This window comes from Protopterus annectens, chromosome 7.part0, assembly GCF_019279795.1.
Source record: "Protopterus annectens isolate FY-2018-M chromosome 7.part0, PAN1.0, whole genome shotgun sequence".
NCBI lineage: Eukaryota > Metazoa > Chordata > Ceratodontiformes > Protopteridae > Protopterus > Protopterus annectens.
Genome location: NC_056739.1, coordinates 276,036,327 through 276,051,031, shown reverse-complemented (window position 1 = coordinate 276,051,031; position 14,705 = coordinate 276,036,327). Strand labels below are relative to the sequence as shown.

The window sequence follows — 14,705 nt, the reverse complement described above, 5'->3', positions numbered from 1 at the left end:
GAGGACATGCAGACTTTGCAGAGAAGGCACCCAAGCCAAGAATTGAATCAGAGGACTTCTTGCTGTGAGGCAGTATCATTACCTGCTGTTCCACTATGATACCCTACTACTCTTTCAAAACAGTAAATACAACATTGTCTGCCATAAGAAAAAAAAAAGCAAGATTATTTAATAAAGTATAAAGAGAAACTATGGTAAATACATTTGTGTTCATATTCTGAATGCAGCAATAATACACAAGCACGTGTTACTGTACCATCTGCTACGCTTCAAACAGACATGTAACCAAATGTCATGTGTGTGTTTGAGGGAGTACAGTCTACAATTAATTCAGGCTATAAACCTGAGTATCAAAGTTCTGTATTTTTAAGAAAACAAAAATATTTTACTGTGTGAGAAGCAGTCAAAAAGACTTAAGTAAACCATACTTCCTTTGTGCCAAACAGCTAGACAATATATCTGCACTGCAACAGGAGATTATCCTTAAATGATTGCGACCATTCATTATTAGTTTACCTCATATTTTGTTCTCCAAGAACTGGAAGACAATACATGTCAGTACAGATTATGAAAAACTTGCTTCTTTCCTGAACATAACAGCTGCCAGAGAGGCAGAGATTCAAGATATGGAATTTGTGACCACCACTACCTGTCTCTCTTTGGGGTGTTCACGGAGTTCTGTCCATTTGGCAAAGGGTGATGAGATATTGGAGGGGAGGCCTTGCAGGCCACAAAAGAGGTAGAGTTAGAACTGTTCGTTGTAAGGTCCAGCCCTTCATGCTTGGCACTGTCTTCCAAATTCTGAGTGTTCGTTACTTCCTTCCACAGCTGCTGCAGGTCTGTTGGACACATAGCTACGTGAGCACAGGAAAAAAGGAAATACATAAGCAATGGTCTCGGCAGGATTCAATCAGAATCCTTATTACTACTACATACAAGCATAATCATTAATACAGAATGTTCCTACATAACCCCATTAGCAGAGGTCTTAAAAGCAGAGCTTACTTTAGTATAATCTATCTTTATTCCAGAAGGAATGGTATAGAAAACAACATCCTATGTGATAGAATACAATTTATTTTTAAGTCACTGCTGCCCAAAGACAGTGCCCTAGAAGCCTTTGCCCATTATCTCCATTAAATTTGACAATCAACCTTGCACAGAAATTCAGAGATCAAAGGGCTAAGGAGAGCAAGTGTTGCCATAGAGCAGGTTTTTGGTATTATGCTATAAAATTCCACGGGTTAAATATAATCCTTTGTACAGGATGCAATGGCATTACTTAATGGACAGAGCAAGTAATGACATCACAGAATACACAGGTATGCAGTTATACTGCATAATGTACGAAGGTGTACAATGAAATGAACGTCGCTCAGGCTATAAATGCATAAAGATACTATGGTCTCCAGCATTTAGAAGGATGCAATCAAGCATTAAAACCATCACAGAAAAAGAGAGAGACAGACAGAAATTAAAAGCTTTCCCATCAAGACCTGGAAATGCAAGTATATTGGACATACTCGACTAGTACAGCTGGCTAGGCAAACAGTCTCCCTTTACCAGTGGACTTGATGGTTGAATGCTACGTATTCAGCAACAGGACACTAGTATAGCCATTAGTTTAGCCTATCAGATTAATAAGTTACACTTTACCTGGTGGGACAACCTAAGGATTGATGTGCAAAATTCATATGAACTTTCAACATCCTGTAGACCAGTATTTCACTCCAACTTCCACTTGTATACTTCACACATCCCTCATAATACCCCAATCCCCTCATAACAGCCCGATGGTCCTGCGCTGTCCCTAAAAATAAGACCTTGTACCAAAGTCAGTTTGAATACTTAATAAAGAGTAAGGCTTCACGAATGACCCCTTTAAGTCTACACATCAGTTAAATGGTCAAGTTTCAATAGGCCAGGGTATTTTTCTTCTTTCCAACGAGTAATCTAGTAATGGAGAACCTTCAGTTACCTACAAAGCTTCTACCCTGACTAGCAATGATTGCTGAAGTTGCCATAAGGAAGTATTCATACCTCAACAGAATTTAGCAAATGTTATCAGCAATGACCAAAAACTAAAAAAGTTCTGTGAGTAGTATCAGCTCAGAAAAAGATGAATGGAATATAGGAATACTTTTTTTCAGTGCTTAATCAGCTGACTGTTCTGATTAAAAAATGGATCCTTTTCAATCATGACAGGAAATGTACAAATACCGAAAATGTATGGAAAATAAAATTCAGCAAATTGCTATACATTTACAAATCATTATATGCACATTACTGAAATATATAAAATCATACTTGAGAGTGACAGGGCCTAATAAAACTAAATAGTCTCCTTGTGATCAAATACCTTGGGAGTTGAAATATCAAATCAGTGAGAGGTGTATGAAAAAATGGAAGCTACAGTGACAGAAATTCATTATGGTCAAAATGGAAATAGTTCAAAACAAGAGCACTTAGCTTTGCATAAAATGGATGATCAGAGCTGACGGCGAATGCAGGACATTTAGATAAGTTACAGACAAGAGAATATAGTGATTGCAGTTTCTATGGTACACTGAAAACTTTGTAAATAGGCTCTAAATGCAAAAATACAGAGCTAATGTATTTTGGTAGAACTACAAAGTTAAGCATATGAAACAGAGAAGGCTTCAGTGGGACAGCAAGTCAAAATGAGGTGTTAAGACTGGACAGCATAGAAAACAGTTGCTATAGAATGTAAAAGGTAACCATCTAGCCCTGGACAGAAACCAAAAAGAGAAGAGAGTGGGCATGCTACAGCGTGAGACGGGAGGAGGAGGAGGAAAAGAATACGAACTGACTAGGACTTGAATCGTTGGGAAATAGTGGAAAAAGTGTTAAGAACAGGACAAATAAGACTCCTTTCCCTAGTGCAGACATGACTAAGAGAAGAGAGTGGGCATGCTACAGCTTGAGACAGGAGGCGGAGGAGGAAAAGAATACAAACTGACCAGGACTTGAATCGTTGGGAAATAGTGGAAAAAGTGTTAAGAACAGGGACAACATACTCAATATGGAACAAATAAGAGTCCTTTCCCTAGTGCAGACATGACTTTTGGGAGATGTGCAGAATGGACCAGATTCTGTTTAGCAGGCAGCTACCTTGGATTGTAGAAATCAAAATTTAAGGAAAAGAAAATGGAAAAGGTGAATCACAGACTCAATTACTTAAGTTAGAAAAAAATATTAGGTATGGTGGTGATTCTTTCATTCTACTGATTATAGCCAAGTCTTGTGACTATACGGGACGGCTTTGGCTTTGTTTTAAGTGAAGTATGCAGTAGGTTATCTGACAATCAACACTGGGTAGAGCAAAGGTCTTTGTACAGACATATATTAAATTAATACAGATCAATTGTATAAGGTAAGCAGTGGAGTTCTGAGCAGTTTACAGAGTAAAAGCTAAGAAAAACTGGGAAGAGAAAGGCTCCTAAAACTGGATCTTGAGGAAAGACATAAAAAGGGAAGGAATATAGATGCTAATCAGAGCTATGATTGCTATTCAAAATGAACACAGATTAAAAGCTCTAGTCAGCCAGGAGATGCAATTAGCAAAACTATACGTAGTCTGATCAGAGAGAAGTTGACTTAAGAGACAATACACTTCATAACAAATCAGGAGATATAAAGGGAAAGCAACTTTACCAGTTTTTCTTTATGACTGCAAAACTTCTCTGTATGCCTATATCATTTCCAAATTCATCATCACCACTATGCCACCCTGTCATTTCTAGTTTAAAAAATATGACTAAACAAACGCATTTAAATAGAACTTAGTGTCATTACTCTGCTTTACTTTATCCCAGTGTATTAGGTTTTGCTTTTTCTCAAAATTTTTGACAGCAAAGAATCATAGGACCTACAACATAAATTAAGTTATGTTCATGTCACAAGATGTTCTTCTATCAATCAGTCACTGCAGCATTGCCTTCTGTTTATTCAAGGCTTTTCATGGTCAGCTTTATAATGCTTTGTTTTGCAGAACTGTCTCTCAGTTGATGCATTTGTCATTCAGCTAATTACTTTGTTTTATAGCTCAATGCTTATGTGATTGTTTGCTTGACGCCCCTTTGATCTCAGTATGTTTGCCGCCTACTCACAAACAATTTGCAAAGCTTTTTTGAACCTGATTTATAAAGAATTTTTTACAAAATATGAAGCCTAATTAATAAGTGGATATTTACATTTTAAAGTCTGTCTTACGTACGTTACATTTTTTTTTAAACACTGAATAATCAGCTAAGCTGCGTATATATTGTCACGTTAAACATTCTCAACAAAAGTACCCTAACTTTTTTATTTTCATACTGATCAGTACCGTGTCAAATTCATTTACTGTAATTTAATTAATGTAGAATATAAGTGACAGCAGAACAACAGACTATTAACTGTAAAATACAAATGCAGCAGATGAAAAATCACGGCAAGTTAGATACATCCTAAATCAGAAAATGTAAGGAAATCTTACTTTTGTAATTCTGAAGGACAGATAGAATGGAAGAGCATGTGGTGAAGTAAAAAATATGGCAAAAGAACAGGACAGACTCATAGCTTTCAACTCTTCCTGGTTAGCAAAAACATTCTTGGATTTGCTTTGAAATGTTGCTATGCCCCCATAAAATTGTGAGTTTTGAAACATAAAACTCAGTAGTGTAATCACTAGTGTGTGACTTATTAAAACCAAAAACTTCTGACACTGGAGGAAATGCAATTAACACAAATCCTCTTATTCTCTCAGAGTTCAAGATGAATATGTTTAAGTGTTCTTAATTTTATAAGTATATCATCATATTTGTATTCATTTTTAAATCTTAAATAAAGAGATTAGTTTATACCTTGCTATTCTGCATTAACTCTAGATTTGTACAGTAGGAGATTGAGTTACAAACCCAGCTATATATTTATTGCACACACACACACACACACACACACACACACACACACACACACACACACACACACACTATGGTTACCCCCCATCCTATTGTCAGCAGGACACTCACGGGTTGAGCCTTTTCATCCCGTTGCCCGCATTGTCAGGCAGTGGGACTTTAAAAGTCCCGTTTTTCACTGTAGCTGAATTGCCGTGGAAAAGCCGAAAATACTTCCGGTTATTCCACAGCAATCAATGCGGCTACGTCACCAACCTGTACCTGCAGTTAGAGGTATTCCCTGTTAGGTCCGGGTGGTGTAATTCAAGCAGCAATTGGCTGCAAGGATGGAAGGGGGGTGGATTTGCTTTGGAAGAGCCCTACAAATGTCACAGCTGTAGAGCAGTTTTGTATTAGTGCTCTACAGCTGCTAATAACTTTGTTTCGGAATCGGAAACGATTGATAAGCCAGCCAAGAAGCCAGCAAGGGAGCCTGCTAGCCAGCCAAGAAGCCAGCAAGGAAGCCTGCTAGCTAGCTAGCCAGCCAGCCAAGAAGCCAGCAAAAGAGCCTGCTAGCTAGCCATCCAGCCAGGGAGCCTGCTAGCTAGCCAGCCAGCAAGGCAAGGGGGCCTGCTAGCTAGCCAGCCAGCCAAGAAGCCAGCAAGGGAACCTGCTAGCCAGCCAGCCAAGAAGCCAGCAAGGAAGCCTGCTAGCCAGCCAGCAAGGGAGCCTGCTAGCCAGCCCAGCCACTCAGCAGACAGAGAGCCAGTCATCCAGCTAGCCATTCCAGCAGGAAGGAAGCCAGCTAGTCCAGTAAAGACTGTGATAGTGGTAAGTACATAGTATTTTGTGACTTTAGCTATTTAAAATGGGAATATCGTGCTTTAAGTTTTTAATGTTTAGAGGTTAATGGGGGTGTAGTATGGAGTATTTAATCTGTGCAGTGGTAATTTTGAGATTTCCAAGTAGTAGTTTTAAATGGGAATATTGTGCTTGATTTAAGTTTTTAATGTTGGGGGTGCAGTATGCGGTATTTAAATCTGTGCAGTGGTTATTTTGAGATTTTTGAGTAGTAGACTTTAAAGATATAACACCTGTGTGTGTATGTATATGTAATTGTGATTGTTGTTGTGGGAATGATTAAGAAACATTACTCTTTAAAGGCTGAACCGTGTGTATAGAAGTTTTGTTTATTTCTGGTGGGGGGCAGTCTTAAACATAAATGTAATGTGATGTATTTCTATTGTCGTAGCTTTTTCAGGCTACTTTCTGTTTGCAGATAGAAAATGTTCGAGCATAGTTTGCCCTTTTTTGTGTGGAAATGTGTGCAATTAATGCTGTTTTCAGGAAGTTAGGATATACTGTTTGGGTAATTTTTTCCTGTTCTTGCAAGTCAATGTGCATGTGGTACAGGTCTACCTTTTGAGGGGGAATGTTAATAGTTAACATAGGGCATTTAATATTCTAGTAGGTACATGTTGCCAACTTGCTGAAGCTGTTTCAAGATTGTTTTAATTTACAGTTGTAAATATGTGCATTTTATTTTTTATGCTGCCTTTAATAATGTTAAAATATGTCCTGCTTTGCTTGTAATGTGTGAATATGGGGGTGCTGACTTTGCTTTGGCCTGTTTATTGCATCGCTGTGCTGGGTGAATTACTATTAATTGCTATGTTTTGAGGTAAAAGGGGTCCATGGAATCTGCCGTACATTGTAGTTTATTTTAGCTGCTCTTGCAAAAGTATTTTTAAAAGTTAAATGTTTACGGACTTTTTCCTTTTTTTTTTTTTTTGTGGATGCATGCTCAGACGTTAATGCAGTGCATTTGAGATTGTGCTAAATCATGTCGTTGTTACTGGACAGTTTGCTTTTATAAGTAGCACATTTGTATTTTTTTGTTTTTAGTGAGGTCTTCAATAAATTTACAATGTACTGCTTTCATTATAATCTGACAGTGCTGCTGTTGGGCATGTTCGTTAGTAGATCATTGCGCTGTGTAAATTAGTGCTATACATTTATTTCTTTTAACTGCTGCGGTCAAAAGCTAAATCAGGTCTATGGTATCCCCTTGTGCATTCTTATTTTAGTGTTTTTTGGTACAGTGAAAATGTGTAACTTTATTTTCTGGAGGGGTGGGGTGGGGGTTTTGTTCAGCGGTAAAAATAATGCATTTCGTTTACTACGAGCTGTGTTAATGTCAAAGTTTTCAATGGCCAAAATGCCCCCTACATTACCTCATTTTACTATTACTTTTTTCAAATGGCTTGTAATGTTAATTCTTTACTGCGCCATTTGCCAGTTCTTTCATATGCCAATGTTTTTCAAGCCAGTTCTTTCATATACCAATGTTTTTCAAGCCATTTCTTTCGTATGCCAATATTTCAAGCCAGTTCTTTCGTATGCCAATGTTTCAAGCCAGCTCTTTCGTATGCCAATGTTTCAAGCCAGTTCTTTCGTATGCCAATGTGTTTCAAACCAATTCTTTCATATGCCAATGTGTTTCAAGCCAGTCCTTTCATATTCCAATGTGCTTCAAGCCAGTTCTTTCATATGCTAATGTTTTTCAAGCCAGATCTTTTGTATGCCAATGTTTTTCAAGCCAGTTCTTTTGCATGCCAATGTTTTTCAAGCCAGTGTCTGTATTCATCCACTAAAACCCCTTTTTCCCATTTTTGCACATGGGGTTGTTGGGGCGTTTAACAGTGGCAATCATCTAGAGCCAAAGCCAATTCATTCTCAGGTCTTTACTGAATCTATATCAAAGAACGTTAAGCTGCTTCATGTTTTATATGCCAATGTTTTTATGATATCAGGCGCCAGTCTTTTGGAAACCAATGATTTCATGTGCCAGTGTTTCTAGCCAGTTCTTTCGTGTGCCACTGTTTCTAGCCAGTTCATTCGTGCACCAATATGTTATTGCACCCCACTAATACAGTTTTGCTAAATATGTTGCACATCAGGTAAGTACAGATTCAAGAATGAAGAGAAAGTACAGTTGTGTACACTTACCATAAATGTAGATGTTAGAGTGTATTCACTGTTGCAGTCATTACACTTGGGTTATCCTGCTGGCAGGCTACCCTCAGTCGGCCTGAATTCCAAAGTCTAGGTCCAGCGTCGGTTGCTGTTGCCTCTTCCCTGACGTCAGTGTGCCAGGGGTATAAAAGATGCAGCCGACGCTATTTTCTTCAGTTTTTCTTGCCCCAGATGTCAGGTGCCCCAGAAAGGGTAGGCTAAAAATATGCCAATAAAACATGCATGCACCAAAATATATAATACCTTCATCTACAAGCAAATACACCATATAGGTTGTATAGATTAGAGAAGTGTAAAAAAAAAAAAAAAGTTCCAGCAAAGAGATGGGGGATGGTGGGTGGGTAACCTGGACTGCAACAGTGAATACACTCGAACATCTACATTTATGGTAAGTGTACACAACTGTACTATGTTCTTCGTGTTTCACTGTTGCAGTCATTACACTTGGGTTGAATCCCAAAGCTATGGTTGGGAGGCTTGAGCTAAATAGTATTAGGAGTGGCTATGAGGCCCTGCAGAACTGCAGGGGCAAAGCCTGCCCTGGATTTAGAGTAGAGTGGTAAATGATAGTGCTTTGCAAAGGTGTGCACTGAACTCCAGGTAGCAGCCTCTAAAATGTCTTTGGTTGGTACTCCCCTGAGGAAGGCTGCTGACGTGGCAGCTGCTCTGGTTGAATGTGGCCTAATGCCATTAGGCACTGGTTTGCCATGTTGTGAATAGCAGAAACAAATGCAGTGGACTATCCACTTTGAAATAGCCTGCTTTGAGATAGCCTTTCTTTGTGATCCTGCAGCATATGCCACTAGTAGTTGCTCAGTCTTTCTGAAAACGTTGGTTCTGTTCAAGTAGAAGCATAGCTGTCTGTGTATGTCCAAAGAATGCAGAATTCTCTCCCCCTTATTCTGTGGGTTTGGATAAAAAAGTAGGCAGATGAATAGTTTGGTTAAGGGCCACACTGGACACTACCTTAGGCATAAATGTTGGGTTTGTCCTCAGAGAAATTCTGTCTGGATAAAAAATGATAAAAGGTTCCACAGCCATGAGTGCCTGTAGCTCTGAGACTCATCTTGCAGAGGTTATTGCTAGGAGCAGAGCTGTTTTCCAATATAAAAACTTTATATCAGCTGTAGCGGCTGGCTCAAAAGGGGACAGAGTGAGTTTTCCCAAAACATAATTGAGGTCCCATGCAGGTATTGGTGATCTCCTTGGAGGTCTTAAGTTTTTGACTTCTCTGAGGTATTGCCTTAACAAAGGATGAGAAAAGATTGGTGGCTCTGTATTGTAATGAGCCAAAATGGCAGAGGCATGAATTTTAATTGATGAAAAGGATAGGCCTTTGTCCAGCATCTCAGTTAAGTATTTCAAAATCTGAGGAATATTTGGTACTGCTGTGTCAATTCCTTGTGCTTGGTTCCAGGCACAGAATCTCTTCCATTTTCCAGCATAAGATTTTCTAGTACTAGGCCTCCTGGCCTCCAAAATGACATCCATCACTGCTTTAGTGATGTCCTGTCTGGTGGACCCCAGCCATAAACAAACTATACAATAGAAGGAGGAAGCTACTACATGATACAGCAAAATCCCAAAAAGGGAAGGCATCTCTGATCAGTATTAGCAAAAAACTACGGGCACTCATAAAATCGTCTAAGGCCAGCTTCAAGAGAAAAATTGCACAGGACACTAAGGATAATCACAAGGCTTTCTTTAGTTATGTTAGGAACCTGGGTGGGAATTCCCAGATATGCTCAGAATTAGTCCAAAATGACAAAAAATACACCGAGCCCACAGACATTGCCAACATCCTAGCTGACAGGTTCAGTGCAAACTTCTCCCCCCTCTCCCCACCAAAAGGGCAAATATCTACCCAATAGAGTGCTGCCCCCCTGACATCTCAGATGCTCAGGTAAGAGCCGCCCTCTCCAAAGCAAAAAACACAGCATCAATGGGACCAGATGGTGTCCCGGCTGCGTCCTACATGAACTCCAAGAAGAGCTAAACCCAAACATAAAACTACTGTTCAATCTTAGCCTTACTACAGGATATGTACCCAAAGAGTGGCGTACAGCAACAGTGGTCCCTCTCCACAAAGGTGGTGCCTCAACGGATCCTGGAAACTATCGCCCCATAAGCCTGATTAGCTTGGTCTGCAAAGCTATGGAAAGGATCATCATAGACCTCATAAATAAAGATATTGGGGACCTACAGACACTGGATCCTACCCAGTTTGGCTTTGTTAAGGGCAGATCCTGCCTCTTAAACCTGGTCGATTTCTTTGAAACAGTCACCAAGGCCATTGACGAGGGGAAGGTGGTCCACACTGCCTACCTGGACCTCGCAAAAGCCTTCGATACAATACCCCACTCGGGCATTATAGATAAGCTCACCAGCTTAAATATAAACCCCTATGTCACTAGATGGGTTGCAAACTGGCTCAAGGACAGAACCCACATGGTTAGAATTGCTGGAGCCATGTCAGACTCCAAACCAGTTACAAGTGGCGTCCCACAAGGCTCAGTCCTGGGACCTCTCCTGTTCGGTATATATTTCTCGGCGGTACAGGCCAACACAGAAGGACTGTGGCTGACCAAGTTCGCAGATGACTGCAAACTGGGCGCCATAATCAACTCTCCAGCCGACACAAGCATCCTCCAAAAGGGCCTCATAGAAACAGACAACTGGTGCCAGAGCCATGGCCTCAAGCTAAACGCCAAAAAGTGTATAGTCATCCCCTTTGGCAAAAACAAAGTGCCCACAAATTACCACATAAGTGGTAATCCATTAAGTTCAGAAGAAGTCATTAGGGACCTGGGGACCCAAGTTGATAGCAATCTCTCATTTGACAACCACGTGGCCAAAGTGGTTAGAAAAACATTTTATATAGCCCACCTAATCATGAAGGGATTCACATCTAGATCAGGGGAGGTCATCGTGCCTCTTTACTCATCCCTCATCAGGCCCATAATTGAGTACAATGCCCCTTTTGGGATGTACCTTACCAGACACCTGCAGCAACTGGAAAGACCCCAAAAGTACCTCACCAAGAGGATCAAAGGGCTCAAACAGATGCCATATGCTGCCCGGTTAAAGAAACTCCAGCTCTACTCAGTGGCATACCGCCTGCTCAGAGGCGATCTGTGCCTGACGTATAAAGCCATGTCCAACCCGGAATTAATGGACATGCTGCACCTCAGAAAATCCAAATCCCATCGAGCTACGCACTCGAGAGACTTGAACCTCAGCACTGAAATAAATAGGACATGCTGGAGGGACAGATTCATAACCCATAACCTTCACTCTGGAATAAAATCCCAGTCCAGGTTAGGCAGAGTCCCACATTGACTCTCTTCAAGAGGAATCTTGATGAGTGGATGGGAGATCGTAGGTTTACCCCGGCTATCACTTGTGTATCACTGTTAGACAGAGGCACAGTATACTAACCTCAAAAAAAGGCATAGCAAAATTAATTTAAAATGGGTGGCGAAAGACAAACACACTCTTGCTAAGCTTATAAATGCCCTAGGGCAGATAGCCTAGTATGAACCTATGAACCTATATGACTACATTATCCACCATGCTGCCAGATTTAAGGTCTTGAGTTGGCTGTGCAGGATCTGATTGTTTTGTTGGGACAGTAGGTGAGGTATTTGAGGTAAGGTCCAGGCTGGGCATTGAGACAAGTTCCTTAGGATTGGATACCAGTACTGGCGGGGCAATCAGTATCATTTTTGGCTTCTCTTGTCTGACCTTCAGGAGTACCTTGGGGAGGAGAGGCAGTGGATGAAAGGAATATACTGTTAAGTTTTTCCAGCTGAAAGATAGGGCATCCACTTTCCATGCTTGTCTGTGATAAGTCCTTGTGCAAAATCTCTTTAGTTGGCAGTTGTGAGGCGAGGCAAATAGGTCTATGTCCGGGCATTCCCATTTCCTTGTTATCATGTTGAAGACTTGTGGATCCAATTTCCATTTGTGGTGATCCATGAGGTTTCTGCTTAGTTCGTCTGCCAGAGTATTTATCTTTCCTGGCAGGAATTGTGCCTGCAGATGTACTTGATAAGTCAATGCTGTGTCCCACAAAGTCATGGCTAGTCTACAGAGAGGGTAAGAATGAGTCCCTCCCTGCTTGTTTATATACCACATGACCGTGGTATTGTCTGTCTTTATCAGTAGTTGTCCCGGATGAAGTAGGTCCTTGAGGGCTGTCAGGGCATTCTGAACAGCTAGCATCTCTTTTTGATTGATATGTAGATGCATTTGGTTGGTGGACCATGTGCCTTGAATACATCTTGCTGCCATGTGTGCCCCCCAGGCATAATCTGATGCATCCGTTGTCAATGTCTGCCTGGCAGGGGGTAAGGTGAAAGGATGTCCCTTGTTCTGGTGACAGGCCTTCGCCCAACATCGAAACTCCTGTTACAGGCAGGGAATAAGAGTAATTACTGTTTCCAGGCTGTGGCAATGCTGAGTCCAAACACTTTTTAGGTACCATTGAAGTTTCCTCATATACAGTCTTGCATATGGAATTAGTAGAATGCAGGATGCCATGAAGCCCAAAGCCTGCAGAATTTTTCTTGCAGATAACTGGGCCTTTGTTGTCAACAGTTTGAAATAGGCAGTCAGTTGCCTTTGTTTGTCTGGCGTGAGATAAGCCATCTGGGCAGTTGTATTTAAGCTTGCACCCAGGAATATTATCTCTTGAGAGGGTACTAGTTTTGATCTTTGTTCGTTGACTGTGTACCCTAGACATGGTAGTAATCTCTTTACAATCGCTAGATGCTGTAGTAGAATGTCCTTGTTCTCTGCTTGTAGTAGTAAGTGAAGTAAGGATATATATGTATTCCTCTTTGTCTGCAGAATGCAATTACTGGTGCCAGGCACTTTGTGAAGTCCCTGGGCACAGCAGATAAGCCAAAGGGCAGTGCAGAGAATTGGTAGTGCATTGAGCCAGCTTTGAATCTGAGGTACCTTCTGCATGTTTGTCTGATTGGGACATGCATGTATGCCTCTTTTAGGTCTAAAGTCACAAGCCAACCCTTCTTGCCCAGCATGGGCAGAAGCTGCTCTAAGGTCAACATTTTGAAGTTTGGTATATCCAGATATGTGTTTAGAATAGATAGGTCCAGTATTGGTCTCCAGACTTTGTCCTTTCTGGGTACCAAGAACAGTCTTGAATAAAATGCTTGTCCCTGCTCTTGTTCTGGTACTTGTTGAATGGCCCTCATGTCCATGAGGGATGAGACTTGTTTTTGTGCCTCTGCCCATTGGTTTTTTGGTAAGTCTGGCCAACCGTTTGCCCTTGGCAGGGTATGAAAGTGAAACTTGTAGCCTGTGACACTATGTCTAAGACCCATTTGTCCTGGGTTATTATGTGCCAATTTTGAGAAAAGAGTGCTAGTTTTCCCCCTAAAGGTGCTGCCAGAAGATAAGTGCTTGGCGCAGGCAGGGGGAAGTCAATGGGACTGTTTCCTGTAAGGCTGTGATTTGTCTTCTCCACTTTTGGAGGTAGAAGTACCCCATTGTTTAGACCTGTATGAACCTTGGGGTTGGGATCTGTCTCTTGGGCATCTGTATCTGCCCCTTTGTGGTCTGACACTGGAAAGGACCAATTCTTTGTAGGCCAGTGTCTGCTAAATCTTGGAGGCTGTACCTGTAAGAAATCCTTGACTGTTTGCATAGATTTAGCTTTGTCCTCCATTTTCTTTAACACCTCTTCTGCTTTAACACCAAACAAAGTATCATGCTGTAATGGAGCATCTAACAATTTTGCTTTAACATGATCTGGTAAATTTTGTTCCTTTAACCAAGCATGTCTCCTAATGACAGAACCCATGACAGCGGCCCTGCAGGAGGCCTCCAAAGAATCAAAACCACATTGCAAAGTATGCTTTCCAACTTGCTCAGCTGCATGCAATAAATCCTGCATTTCTTTGTTTTCTGCACCTTCAGAATGTATCAACATTTTCTGTTTAAGCAGTGACATAATATAATGCTGATATTTGAGCATATAAAACTGACAATTTAAAGCCCTTATAGCCAAGGTAGTAGAGGTGTAAATCTTCTTTCCCCATCTGTCTAATGCCCTAGAATCCCTGTCGGAGGGGGTAGGGTTTTTTGCAGTGGATGCCTTGACCCCTTTGGGACCTTAAGAAATAGTTTCTGGGTCAGCAGCAGGGTTCTTGAAAAGGAATTTATGAGAGTCAGGCACCCTGTAGTACCTGTCTGGCTTAACAGGAGCTGGAGGTAAGGAGTCAGGGGTCAGACTGGACTCTGAAAATACATAATCTACAATGTCTAACACAGGTGGAATAGCTAGGGGCCTGTGTTGTGGGAGTAAAAGGAAGTCCCTGAGCCTTTTCTTAGATTCAGAATAATCTTGGCTCTCCCAGTGGAAATGTTCCCTCATGGTATGCAAGGTTTCCCCAAAAGAGTAACCCTCAGGAGGAGAGGCTGAAGGGAAAGATTCTTCAGCATCAAAATCCTCACAGGGAGGAAGAGAGTATTCCTGATCAGAAGAGGAATCTGAAGAAATGGAAACCTGATCTGAAGATTCATATTCTCTCTCTTGCCTAGGCCTCTTATCAGGAGGGGGATGGGAACCCCTGATCAAAGTAATTAAGTCTTCGGCCATTTTGGGCATCTGTTTTTTTGGGCATGGAGGCCTGAGCATGAGGCTGTTGTACTTGTTTCTTTGTCTTTAAAGATGCTTTAGTCTTTGCTTTGTAGCTGGAGTCACTTTAATGTACAATAGAGTAGGTCTGAAAACACCCTCAG

The 14,705-nt window shown here is 41.1% G+C and overlaps 1 protein-coding gene across 3 annotated transcripts in view; it reads right to left on the bottom strand.

The window, feature by feature from the left end:
- Positions 1-14,705, bottom strand: part of LOC122806392 (forkhead box protein P4-like) — a 1,692,547-nt gene that overhangs the window by 509,460 nt on the left and 1,168,382 nt on the right. For all 3 annotated transcript variants that reach the window (XM_044076752.1, XM_044076754.1, XM_044076753.1), the window contains exon 7: positions 650-854. In XM_044076752.1, coding sequence (XP_043932687.1) covers positions 650-854 — 205 coding nt within the window. The remainder of the gene's footprint in view (positions 1-649; positions 855-14,705) is intronic.